Source organism: Anarrhichthys ocellatus, unplaced genomic scaffold (assembly GCF_004355925.1).
Source record: "Anarrhichthys ocellatus isolate YVR2014 unplaced genomic scaffold, GSC_Weel_1.0 scaffold26, whole genome shotgun sequence".
Lineage (NCBI taxonomy): Eukaryota > Metazoa > Chordata > Actinopteri > Perciformes > Anarhichadidae > Anarrhichthys > Anarrhichthys ocellatus.
The window spans coordinates 2,350,529-2,364,038 of record NW_022280056.1 but is presented as its reverse complement, the minus strand read 5'-3'; the positions used below and the strand labels follow the sequence as shown (position 1 = coordinate 2,364,038).

General features: G+C 38.6%; 2 protein-coding genes across 2 annotated transcripts in view; both read left to right on the top strand.

The window, feature by feature from the left end:
* Window positions 1–289: 289 nt before the first annotated feature.
* On the top strand, window positions 290–3,603 carry psmg3 (proteasome (prosome, macropain) assembly chaperone 3). Its single transcript, XM_031862040.1, has 3 exons — window positions 290–416; window positions 1,634–1,862; window positions 2,943–3,603. Exons 2-3 carry the CDS (start codon window positions 1,644–1,646, stop codon window positions 3,093–3,095), a joined length of 372 nt encoding a protein of 123 aa, XP_031717900.1. The 5' UTR covers window positions 290–416; window positions 1,634–1,643; the 3' UTR covers window positions 3,096–3,603.
* Window positions 3,604–4,462: 859 nt separating this feature from the next.
* Window positions 4,463–13,510, top strand: part of tmem184a (transmembrane protein 184a) — a 23,801-nt gene continuing 14,753 nt past the window's right edge. The window contains exons 1-4 of the mRNA XM_031862036.1: window positions 4,463–4,932; window positions 5,243–5,464; window positions 9,670–9,835; window positions 10,701–10,791. Coding sequence (XP_031717896.1) covers window positions 5,243–5,464; window positions 9,670–9,835; window positions 10,701–10,791 — 479 coding nt within the window. The 5' untranslated portion in view covers window positions 4,463–4,932. The remainder of the gene's footprint in view (window positions 4,933–5,242; window positions 5,465–9,669; window positions 9,836–10,700; window positions 10,792–13,510) is intronic.

Below are 13,510 nucleotides of genomic sequence, written 5' to 3'. Positions count from 1 at the left end.
TATTGCAAAATCCTTTGCCAAATCTGTAAAATTACTCAATTTCAAAAGGAGGCATTTAATCGGAGGCAAATAGTTTATTAGACATGATTTTATTCAGTCTTAACCACTGAAAAGCCTCATATGAGCTGTAGTTGTTGGATACTAATAATCTGAATCTGAAAGTTATTTGACCAATTATGCCCACACATAAAATATCACATTTTGTTTCAGTTTTACATGATGAAGGACCTCAGAATTCCTCTAATTAGTTTGAAATTGAACAGAAACTATCCCGGAAGTAAGACGTGACTTCAGCTACGTCATCACGCATAGATATCTTACGGCGACAGAGCACTACAGATCGCTGCAGAAGTTGCAGAAAGTGAAGTGTTTAAGTGCAGACGGAGCTTTCCGCTTTCCACAGACGAAGTAACAGAGTGAGGATTTGTATTTTATTTCACACACACGCTGATCTGTTCATTGTAATGTCAACTATGACGATTACAACCGGAGCAAACAGTAAGGTTAGCTGTTTGGCTAACGTTAGCCTCTGCATGTCAGTACTTCCTCAAAGCTGAGCATCACCTCTGCGGAGCTTTTGTTTCACTTAGTTAACGTTACTCCGCTGGAAAGTAATAATATGGCCTCTGCAAGTGATGGGATGTAGATTTTAGTGAGGACACAACTCTCAAATACTTCTGTACTTAGTACTTAGCTGCTGCTTCTGCACTTAGCTGCTGTGTCTGTACTTGGCTGCTCACAATGTGCAATATGAGACTGTAACCATTTGTTTGAATCTCATCTTTGACGATTATTTCCACATAAATTATTTCCGTAAAGTTATTTGTAGAAGTGACTGTAAGTCGTTATACAACTTCAACTTTACTTTTGTTCCCGGGGGGTAGTTGGTTTTTCTGCAAACACACGATAGAAAATAGATGCACAGTACAGTTAGGGGAAGGAGCGACGTCCTGAATACAAGTGGGCCAGCAGACAACTGGCGTCAGACTCACATTTCTACAGTCACAGCATCAATAACATCCAAAACATTTGAATCTATATAGAATAAGTAAGGGCAGAATATGACCATATGAATACAAATACACAGGAGGAGTCAAGTACATAGTGATAAGACGTGTTGAATAGATGATAAACATCTCTGTGATCATAACACAATTGACATTGTCAGTGGTATAAACAGAATTGAACTACACCTGTTAAATGTAATAACTTATAAATGTCATTACTTCCACAAAAAACAAATGTGTGCGTGTTGTTAATCTAGTACTGAAAGGATTTGTCGATTTTTGATGAGTCGTTTTACATTTATTATTTGGCAACTGCCATTTTAGAAGCAAAAATACCAAACATTTGCTGCACCACCTTGTCAAATGTGTGACGCTTTTCTTTGTCATATATGGTAGTAAACTGATATGATTGTATATTTCCGAATTTTGGTTGTCGCCCTGGGCTCTAGGAGATTGTGATGACCATTTTTCACTATTTTCTGACATCTTATCACTAAAATTGATAATCAGATAAGTTATGAAACAAACAAATGGCTGGCAGAATAATCAGTAGTGAAGATACTCTTTAGCTGCAGCCTTTCAAATACGTTGTCATGTACCATTTCCTGTTTCTTTTTCTTCCCCAGGATCGACAAAATGTCTTCTACTGAGCCCGTCATCAGATCGAGACAGACAGAGAAAGAAGTCAATGGAATTTCAACACAGGTCGTCTGTACAGAGTTCAGCAATTACATATTCATAGTTCTCACTCAGTACGGAAAAATGGGGACATTGATATCTGTCACACCTGACTCCAGATCTAATGATATCAGCACCCCAGCGTTCTCCACCAAAGTACTGCTGGGCAAAGACGAGGTACGCTGGATGAAATTGTTCTGATGAATCAGTGCGTTATAGACTTGTTCACAGGGCATCAGACAGATTATTGCAACACAGGGTAACTCATTTCATGCTGTCAAAGGGCAGATAGGATTGGTTCTGAATTGCTGTGGTGGATGGGAAGGAGGCATGGAGTTCAGTGGGCTGTTAAAGTTTGCACCTATTTCAGCTCTGCATTAGCATGTCATTTCTAACTGGCGTTCAGTGCTAGACATGGATTATCAAAAGATAAATGGAGTATAATTATGTCTGCTTGTGGAATTGACAGTGCAGGTTCTTTTTAAAGACAATACTTGCACTCTCGTGTAAGGTGTGGGGGTTTTGACTCGGGGAGGAAAGCACAGTGTTGAAGCCCAGTCACACAGACTGTAAGAACGATCATGATTGAATGCTGTTATGTAATGTAATCAAGCTTTAAGTCAACAGCCGAGTCTTCATCTCTGTTATTAGAAAGTTTAGTGGATTTCACAGCAGCCAGACAACCTGCCACAGCCACATCAGGGGTTTTATTAAAATGTAATCATATTGTAAGTCATATTTAGAGTCGTGCTAATGCTGCTTATTTTGGGAGAACTTCACAGAAAGAAATTACTTTTCTCCTGGTGTGTGTGTGATATAGCCCAATCAATAATGCTGCATGACAGTAAAGGCGAGTTCTAACTGTTTACCACACAGGCGATGGCAGCGGCACAGAATGTAATTGGAAAAGTTTTTTTTATTTTGTCATGTCAAACTTGGTGCAGTGGGAATGATTTGGAAAGTGAGCTGATACCTCTAAAACCTCAGTGTTTGAAGATATGTTAAATAGATGAGGAGATTATTGATGCACATAATATCAAACATGGCATAAATAGATAAGGTGTCCATGCCAGTGAAGTGCTACAGGTGTAATGTCCTCATTTTATCAGTGGAGTTTCTCAGGCCAGGCTTTTGCACGTACGAAGATTGTAGAAGTCATTCATGTTAATCGGTTCATTTTCTTCTGACGTAAACATGTTGCATCAAAACATTTATCTGTGTGATAATCTAACCCCTGATTTGTGTTTCACTTTTCAGCCACTGACACATGTTTGTGCCAAAAACCTGGCAACTTTTGTGTCACAAGAAGCTGGCAACAAGCCTGTCTTAATGGGTCTGGCACTCAAGGATTCCACCATGGATGCAATAAAACAAATGAAAGAGATCATCAAAAGTTGTCAAGTCTGGTAGGGAGTCAACATAATGGACACACAGCCTGAAGGCTGGCTGAAATACAAGCCTCTGGATGCCCCAAATGTCACATTCTTCTGTGTTTTTCTTTTAATCGGAAAGACTTTACTATTTACTAAATGGCAGTCTGTGATTTGAAGAAAGAAAACAACTGATGCTTGTGCTGCGAGACAGAAATATTTGATACCAATTTCATTGACTCTGTTATGTTTGATTTGTTGAGCCAGTAAAGTTTTCTTGAAAATATTTTACAGTTTGTCTTGTTGGAAAGAAAGATTTTCTGAAAGCCACTGTGCTCTCAGAAAATGGAAGAATGTTCGTTGACTAAGTTATAGTTTGCAAATAGCTCCAGTTCATCCCTGTGTGAAATATGTATTGACCTTATTCCTTCTGTTTGTTAGTAATACTTCATACTGTTTGCTATTTTTATTTTTTTTCCGGATGCAAATATTAAAAATGTGTTCATTAAGAGAATGTAGAAATAAAGCTAAATAGACCACTTTTAAAACTTGTTGTTTTTCTGTCTTCTCAGCCCCAGTAAAGGATGTTTTAGGCTTTGCACTGGATAAATATTAAATATTTTAAGCGTCACCAATATTCACATCAAACTGGAAGATTGGACCTTGTCTAGTCTTTGTAGTTTGCTTTATTTATCAATCACATCTGTGTTACACTGCGTTAAATGCAGTTAAACATCCATTTGGAATGATTTTCAACACATTTCAAAGGAATGCATTCTGTATTTGCAGTGTTTTGATGCAGATCATGCCCGAAAGCACAGAGCAATGAGAACTATACTAATGATCCATCTGCTGGAAGGACTATTGATTTAGCATCATTAGAAATGTGTACAATGTAATAGATGAAAGGAATCTGTAATATGTGAGTCATTTGGAATCGTGTTTGTGTGATTGAATATAATATATAGGATGTGATAAGAGCCATGACTTTGTAAAGTTGATTTTATGTCTCACTTATTCTTGTAACATCAAGCTAGTAAAACATGGATGTACAGTATAACCTGCATACATATGCCAATTGTCAATCTTATTTTCTATGTTTAATTGCATCAGAGAGGTGTTTGTTCAACTTTATGCTTGATTTTCTATTATTTCTAAATTGGTGGTTGATTGTATTGAAAATGCAGTAGCCCATATATGTAAGTAAATGGTAATACAAATATTAGATATGGAATATTTTAGTCAAGACTTTACCTTTGGCTACAACGTAATCTTTTTCTTATTAACAAAAGTATAACAAACCAAAAAATCAAGTAAACAGTAGCAACGCATACAGAACAGATTGAGGCAATACAAGTACATATTCCATGATTTTCCAAAAGCGTAATACTTTTTCGTTGGCCGATACGTAATGTGTCCCACATAAAGCCGACGTGATGACGACACACGTGGAGCTGCGGACACGTGACCTATTTACCTGTGCTCAACCTGTTGATCTCTACTGCGCCTCCGGCTCGCCGCTTAAGGAAACATTCAAATCCTCGTCGTTTACCTTGAAAGTCAGTCTTTTCCACGGGTTTCTCAGAGTAAACGCTACAAGCTACGACACAATTGTCAAGTTTTTTTTGTTGCGAGATTTTATTCACCGAGTTTGTGGACTTCGATCTTGGTCAGGCACCTGTTTCAAACAAGGAAGTTCAGTCTGGTTCAACCCGTCGTTGATAAAGTCGGTGGGGCGTCTGTAAATGGATGTGGATTAGGTCGGTTGTCTATTCTGAAAGGCGAGTTTATTCCCCATGTTGATCCTATAATTGCGTTTTGGACGATAGCCTGCCATCTAAACGGGATAAAGCTGCTTCCACCCTCCCCGCGACAAGGTGAGCTGTTTGTTGACTGTAAAGAAGGTGCATATCAAGACAGTGGTCATTTATACAGTACTGCAGTATTTCACCTCCATCTACAGTAGTTTTATTTTACTAATTAATACATTTTTGAATAACAGTACAATCTAGGTTTCGTTGTGTTCACAGCAGGTGGTATGACATAATTGAGCAATATTCAGTCAAACCCACATGGGAGGTATTTCTACGTGTTACCTGTAAGTCTTACACTGACTGGACTGTGTGTGTGTGTGTGTGTGTGTGTGTGTGTGTGTGTGTGTGTGTGTTTTCCCCTTCTCTGTTTCAGATGAACATTTCTTTGGAGTCCATGGATTCATCAGCAGAAAATAATTCTATTGTCCACCTGACTGCACCAATCCTCCCAGATATGTCGGTCATCTCCAATATGACCATCATTCAAACCAGCAACGGGACGATCATAGAAGACCACATGTTTTTGAACACAGTGGCTGCTCAGGCCCTCTCAGGGATATTTGTCTGGTCCGCCTTGCTCATGACATGCCACCAGGTGAGTTTATGTTTCTAAAGCTTGGAAGAAAATCCCTGCACTACTTGACACTAGTGATTAAATAGCCTACAGCTTCAAAGCATTGCACTCTCAGTGGTGTAAATGTAATCACAGATGGTAACAGAGTGACACATTGTACCTCCCTTGCCAGAGGACAAAAACAAATTCTTCTATCCACAAAGGATTATTACCTTACAGCATAGTGTTGTGAGTTCCGTGTCTCAGCTCACAGTCACAGTATCTAGTCCTAAAGTATTCCAGGCATGTACTTTCTACTTTGTGCTTGCACTCCCTCACTGCATTGTGTGAATGTTTTGCTTAGTTTATAGTTGACTGAGATTAAAAATGGACGAAAATCCTTGAGCAGATTAAAGGGCAATAAATACGCAGTGAGCTCTCTGTATGTTGGGGGTGAAATCAGGAAGAATAAATGGCTCTTGTGTGGGTGAGTTACCCGCTGTGCGTGGATGATAGCTTATCATTATGGTTTTATCATTGGTAGAGAGCGGCAGGGTGCAGTGTATTATCAGCGGGGAAATCAATTGATATTGAAATAACATTTACAGCGTTCTAAAGGATGAGGGTCTTGTTTTCTTGTTAGCTGTGGCTTTAATGGTGTGAAGCTGTTATTTTTCCCAGTTTTAGTCGATTTTATAACCCTTGAATTGAGTATGCATCCATCCAAGTCATACGCCTGCGTCGTATTTACGTTAACACACATGCAGTCATAACTGTCTGTATTTTAGTGTGATTAATAAAAGAGTTGTTATTCTTTTGGTACTTTTCTAAGCTTTGTAACATCCTCACAAAGCATCAACATGTTGCTTCCTGTGAGTATGAAAACAATCCGTGTTTAGGGATTTGTGACTCAATATCCAGCAAATTGGTTTCTATCGTTTTTAATATAGTACTTGTTTGGACAAACACTTGCCACAAGACATTTTAATTGAACAAATAAATAACGAGTGCACCACAGGGAGAATGAAGCGGTTTTACAACAGGCATCTCTTCGGACACACTGGGAGAATAAAATGATCTGCAGGACTAGTGTTGCAATGCTGGTGGTGTTTCATCTGTCTTGGCTCTAGAGGATTGCTATAGACTCCGAAACTCCCATTCTGAATACTAAACGAGGAAAGACAATGACCTTAGTTCCTCTTTGCTGTAAAGTCGCCAATGCTTTTCGGGCCAGTAATCGCTGGAGTGTGGCTCGTTTGTCTTGCTGGGCTTATTGGTCCCCTTGAAACTTGAAGCATTCGGGATTGAGAGCAGCAGACTACTCTTATGGTGTGCTGTATGGCTGCGTCATGTCCCTCACACTAAGTTACAATATGTACAATCACTTTAAGCTATATGTGTGTGTTCAAAAATGTGGCTCCTCTATCGCTACTGTCGGGGCAGCCGATGCGGAAATAAATCTGAGCTTGACTTGAAGCCATTATTCAGCATACAACTGTGCATTACTGTCAGGTCAGCTGTATGGAGTCAGGAATGACGTGGTTGGCTTTTCTAGCTTTTCAGGCAAATGGAGGACGTCGGTCTACAGTCTGCTTCACTTCACACCCCCACCCTTACAGTAATCAGGCTTTAATGTGCTGCCTCTAATGGGCATTTAATCAAGCTGAATGCGTCGAGCAGAGCGAGACTCTGGAAGTTGTTTAGTTTGCTTCTGCAAAGGGAGGTTTTTATAATTAGAAATGTTCACACCCACTGATGGTAGATTTTGAATCAAAACGGCACAAAATATGTTCAAGAAAATATTATTCAGTAAGTGAGCTTAAGTGTGAGTGAAACTACTGTAGAGCTGCAAGGGTTAGTCAATTTAATCGAATCAATTAAGGCCACTACTTTGATAAACAATTCATATTTGTAGTAATTTTTCAAGCAAAAATGCTTTACAGAGGTGATAATTTGCTGCTTTTCTTTGTGATTGTAATCTGAATATTTTGTTTTTTTTGACTGTTGGTCGTATAATTCACATTAAAGCCCAAGCTGATGTCTTCATATTCCTTGTTTTTCCCAGCCAACAGTCCAAAAGCTAAACATATTCAGTGTATAATCATAAAAAAGAGAGAGAAAAGCAGGAAATCATCAGATTTAAGAAATCAGAGAATGCTGGACATTTTTGTTTAAAAAAATAACGTGTATGGTCAATCTATTATTAGAATAGCTATTTTTCTGTATTAATAGACTAATTGTTTCAGCAATCTGTTTGTTTTCTGATGAGGTTACACACGGATGTGTTTGTTTTCTCTCCCTTTCAGAGAGTTATCAGTTTGAGCTCGATGTTATTACGTGGATATCCTCCTCATACTCGATTAGTTAACTAATGGGCCGTAAGCATCTCGGTTTGCTGAGAAACTTTTGGATGGTTAGTGATTTTTTTTTTTTTTTTTTTTTTAAACATTTTTTTTTAAAACTTTATGAAGAATGAGTCATTATTAGAAAATGATTGCCAAGTCTGTGGCATCACAATAATATTCCCTAATAGGTTTTGGTCTGTAATAAGGGCTACATTTTAATCTGCAGAGGGACAATGATACTGGAGAAACAATTTAACAGGTTTCCCTATTAAATATGCTAATTGTTTGGTGGAAGAGGTCCTATGAGCATTAGTCAGATATGAATTCAGTTATGCAAGGATAAATTAGATTTACTATATGATGGAGTTTTGATGTATTTCTATTCCATATTGTCGTTGGATCAGAGGTGTTGCCTGGTTATGGCAGTTTCCCTTCAGCTTTATGTTGCTACAGCTTTGTTTTTGATTTGTTAACATTGGTGAGATTAGCCAACCAGCAGTCATCTGCCAGCATTACCCAAGAGGGGCAGTTTAACTGTGCTTGAAGACATACAGATCGTTAAGTCCTGGATTTGCTTGAGATCAGAATGGATAAGCCAACACTTACCTCAGCCTGAGACATTTCAGTAGGAATTCAAAATGTAATTCATCATTTGGATTTGGCTCATGTGTGTTGAAACTGTATCAGGTGTTTGTTTTGCCATGACTAGGGGCGTAACGGTACACACGGGTCACGGTTCGGTTCTTAGCATGATTTAAGATTCACGGTTGACCGCAAGTTCTGAACAAATGCAAAAGGATACGTTTCCTTTCATTCATATAGTGTCAAAGATGGAAAACAATCTTCTTGATGAAGTAACATTTTGCCCTCTGGAAACTTTGGTAAACTATTTTAAGTACAAATATATGGAATGTTTCAAACACTTCTGTGAAACTGTACGAACACTGAACGAACACTGAACAAACACTTTCACAAAAGACAACACCGCACAATTTCTCAAAACTGTAAAGCATCTCTTATGCTACGAATTTCAAAGTACATGGAGAAATAAATAAAATAAAACTTCTGCATTAGGATGAGTGTTTCAATTATTTCTTATGACGGCATAAGGCTCAAAGCTTTTGGGGCACAACATTATGTGCATTATTTCACATGCCGTATATTCTGCGTTCCCCAGACTGTGACGGTTCTGTACGAACACATGAATCGTTACAGCCCCGCTAAAAATGAGGCCTTGTGTATAAAACTAAAGGTCACTAGAAAGAATGATCAGTCAGATTGTCTGCCATATGCTGTGTGTATTCCTATAGATGTTGTCAGCTGCACCATATCACCTTTATGATACGGCATGTATGAGGTGTGTGTTTAAAAGGTAGAGGTTAAGACTTTTTTTATCAGCTCAGTGAACTTCACTGATCATGTTGTCTGCTTCTGTATTTGAAGCTATAGCTGTATACTAGAAGGTGTGGCCACTCGGTATAAAGCTGGAATGTTTTGGGTGTTATTAAAATAGGAGTTGGGTGATGTCTTTTTATTCTAGTCTGCCCCGCTGCCGTGTTTCATAGTGACAGATCTTCACACACACAGAGCAGCCAATGCAAGATCAAATGTAGCTATGAATAAAGTCATCGAGTTAAAGAACCTATTTCATTGTTTTTCATAAGCTCTCTGGTTGTTGACATATCACGTTGTTCACAGCCATGTGGGGAATATGGCTTTAGAGTCAAGGCTATAGGAAAACATTGTTGGCTACAGTATGTCCTCTTCTATTTTAATCTCATACATCATGTTCAGAATTTAAGTTTCCTAGTTATTTAATTCATAACTCTATTCCATGAGTGATCAGGGAGTTGTCATTCTTCTTGTTTATGCTTTTAATATTCTTTGTTTATGTATTTTCAGATCTATACACACCTTCGGTCCTACACTGTCCCCAACGAGCAGCGCTACATCATCCGCATCCTGTTTATCGTGCCAGTTTATGCCTTTGACTCTTGGCTCAGCCTGCTCTTTATCAGCAACGACCAGTACTACGTCTACTTTGATTCTGTTCGAGACTGCTACGAAGGTAAGGCTCACAAGCACTTCCCTTGACATTATCTGCCTGATAATGAAAGGAAAGGATAGACAAGGAACTGACCAAACTAGTTTTACACACCAGTCATTGTTCTCATGTAGATAGACGTCACTATTTGAGGTGTTGCGTTTCTAGGAGTCGTTTTAGGAACGTCCTTTTTTGTGCACTGGTTTCAGTGCTTGCAAATGAGGAAAACAACTTCAATGTACCTTTTCTTAAGGTAGGATATTTTGTCAAATGTATTAGGTATAATATTCAGATATTATTTAAACTCTGTTCTGTGTACATTGTAGTTCAATTGCCTTTGCACATTGCAACTGTCGTTGTGTATTTGCTTTGTATGTTTTAAGACCAATGTACTTTACTAATGTCAAAGGTGAATGATATGCAAAATGGATTACAAGTCATTTGAAAAAGGGGAAGTAGGAAATACATTATTCAGGAGATTAGTTTCCAGTTTGCAAGCCAATTTTGTGGCTGATTGATAAGTGCAGCGCATCAGAAAGCAGTAAGACTGGACTGCCACCAGCGGCTGCGGCTAAAACATAATGAACCTTCTCTTGACTGGACACCATCTGCATTAGCTTCATTTAATCCCTCTTTAAATAGCAACAAAGGATTAGGAAGGGATTTCCAAGACACAGAACCCTTGGAAGCTTCTTAATGTAAGGACTGAAACATTTATTGTTCCAAAATGTAGGACTAATTATTTTTTATCATGTGGACGTTTTCTCCTCTGAAATGATTTGACCTTTTTCACATGAAGTTATACTTATGAAGGTGACAAGATATTCTACAGTTAAAATCATGCCATGGTTCATAAGTTTAAGAAGTAACTCTTTTCTTTCTGTCGCAGCGTTCGTCATTTACAATTTCCTGAGCCTGTCCTTTGAGTATCTGGGAGGAGAGAGTGGGATCATGTCAGAGATCCGAGGGAAGACCATACAGTGAGTGATTTCGTTCTAGTTCATACATGTACGTACCGGTTTGGTTTGGTACTGGCTTGAAGATTTTTAAAGTACAACCTTCACTTAAGCTCAACTTGGACAAATTACAATATGGTTTCATCTTCATGTTTACAATCACAAAAGGTGCAAGGTGCATCTTGCTGCCCTTGAATTAGCATTTGGTGTGAAAAACCCAGTGAAAGAGCAATAAACAAGTATGTTGTTAATCTGTGAATCTTATCCTTTATCTCAGAGCTTTTGACCAGCCTCAGACAGGCTGTGTTTTATGGCCGACTCAGCCGCAGCGCAGCAGCTCTTTTGCAGGTTCTTAAGACAGTGGAGACACTAATGTTGAGCCCTGATAAATGGTGGCATCGCTCAAAGCTGTCTACTGGGGACGAGGCATAAATTCTACATCTGGTTTTAGATTAAAATCCCTGCACTGCCTTGCTGTTACGCGCCCTTTAGGATTTCGAGAGACATCAAATATTGTGGATAGTATCGTAGCGTGTTAATGTTCAAGTCAAGTATGTTTTAATCAGCAGCATGGCAGATTAATGATTCATTTAATGTGTGTACGCCATTACCATTGTGTTGGCATGTTAGAAACATGGTCTCTGCCTTTTAGCTGCACATTAAACCTACTCCTTTTCTAATAAATATTGTACATCAATATAAGCTTCAGTTTAATTTGTGATGTTCCCATTAATCCCATTAAGTGTGATAAATAATACACCTCAGATGTCCACAGGTTCTGTGGGAATGAACACAGAGCAAGAAATACTTTCACAATGCAGGCAAATCCAAATTTGTTTCTCAAATTCAACTTGACTGAATATACATGCTCTCATTTGCAAGTGATGACGATGCATTTGAGTGTTCGTCAGTCATTTACAATTATGAAAAGGATTAAAATACGACGTGTAGACTATTCGATTATCTGTTTGTTGGGTAAGTATTCTGTTTTCAAATTTGGTATTCTGATATTTTTTTTTGAAAAAAACAATACTTTACAATAAAAGAATCGCTATGAAACGAATGCCTTTAATTAAACTGAAAGACACGTCTTACAGCGCTATGTGGTCCATCCCAGCTGACAACAGAGTTGGCTGAGTCCCACCCAAGACATGCCACGGATACAAGCCAAGCCAGAGCCCTCGTTGTTATAACCTATGCGGGGCTCGGGCCTAAAGGGCTGAGTGGAAGCCTCCAGAGGCTGCATTATCCACAGGCTTGCAGACGGTCACTGCCAGAGAGGTGGTGATTAATGCCCAGAGACGGCAGCCTTAAAACGCTGCTGTTTATATGCTGCATACTAACCGAATGGTTAAAGTGCTCCTCCGGTCACGGCTGTCCTCCGCACGCAGCAGTTTGAGTCTTTCTCTCTTATTACTCCTTATTACTCTTTGTCTATCACTCGCTGAGAAGGATGAGGTGCGAGCTGTATTGTTTTCCGAGTGGAAACGGTAGACTTTTAGAGTTTTATAGCTTATATATATAATTTGTCATAAAACGGGCAAATTGCGACATGGCGAGGAAACCGGGAGAGGGTAAATAAAAATCGGGAGGGTTGGCAAGTATGCTTTAGGGGGAATCTGAATTTAGACCTAATCCTCATGTCTGCTCCTTCCAGGCTCAGTCCGTCAGCAGAGTCAGTCTTTCTCACCAGCTTATTTATTCCATCTGCCTCCCCACCCCCTAAACTGCCTCCTGAACACACCACTTACAGTAATAATAAACAAAGAATAGGTACAAAAATGTTATTACTTGTGCTGATACCAGAGCTTCTTCAGGCAAAAAGTCTTACCTACCGTCCAGTTCCTCGGTACTGTCAGACCAGATGCTGTTGTTTTAGCCCAAAACCATAAAGTTAATCTGCTAAAGACGCCATAAGAACAAGCAGCCTTTAAATCCACTGTCATACACAACGCCTTGAGCTACTACTGTTCATGTACATGCATTGTTGTATGGACATGTAAAATTACCGCAATATATGTTTTTCATTAATGCTCCAAATGCTAGAATTCCGAATCAAAATGAAGACGATTGTATGTGCAACTGCACAAAATCTGGTGTAAGCAGCTTGTCTTTCACTTTACATTCATGGTTTTTATATAGCTGTAAATGACTCCCAATTGGGATTTTGTCATGTAGGCAGCTTTGCAGGGACAATATAGTCTCATTTTGTGGCATTTTTTTGTCAATTGTCACTCGGTGCCAATTTTTGACTCTTTTTAACCTAGTACATTTTATTAGTTTTGTGTTTTTTATATTTTTGATCCTACATGCGTAAAGTAAATTATGTGGTCAAAATATTTGGAACATCTCTCAATACATCGCAGTCAAATACATCACCACTCAGAAAATATACCATAGAACTGAGCAGTAACAATAATGTTCATTATAGATTGATCTGTTGATTATTTTCTTGATACAACGATTTTTAGTTTTGTCTATAACGAGGTGATGTCTTGTTTGGTCTGACCAACAGTCCAGAACCTGAATAGATTCAGTTTACAGTCGCATAGAGGCAAGAAAAACAGGAAAGCCTGGCTGATATTGGATACGCTGGGAGAGTCAAATGTCAGGCGTTTTTGTTTGAAAAACTTCTAAAACAATCAATTCTTTTTTTGATTAATTGACTAATCGATGAAACAAAAAATATAAACATTTAAGCAAGCTAGTGTTTATTGTGTGTTCTAGCTGTTGTAATACAAAG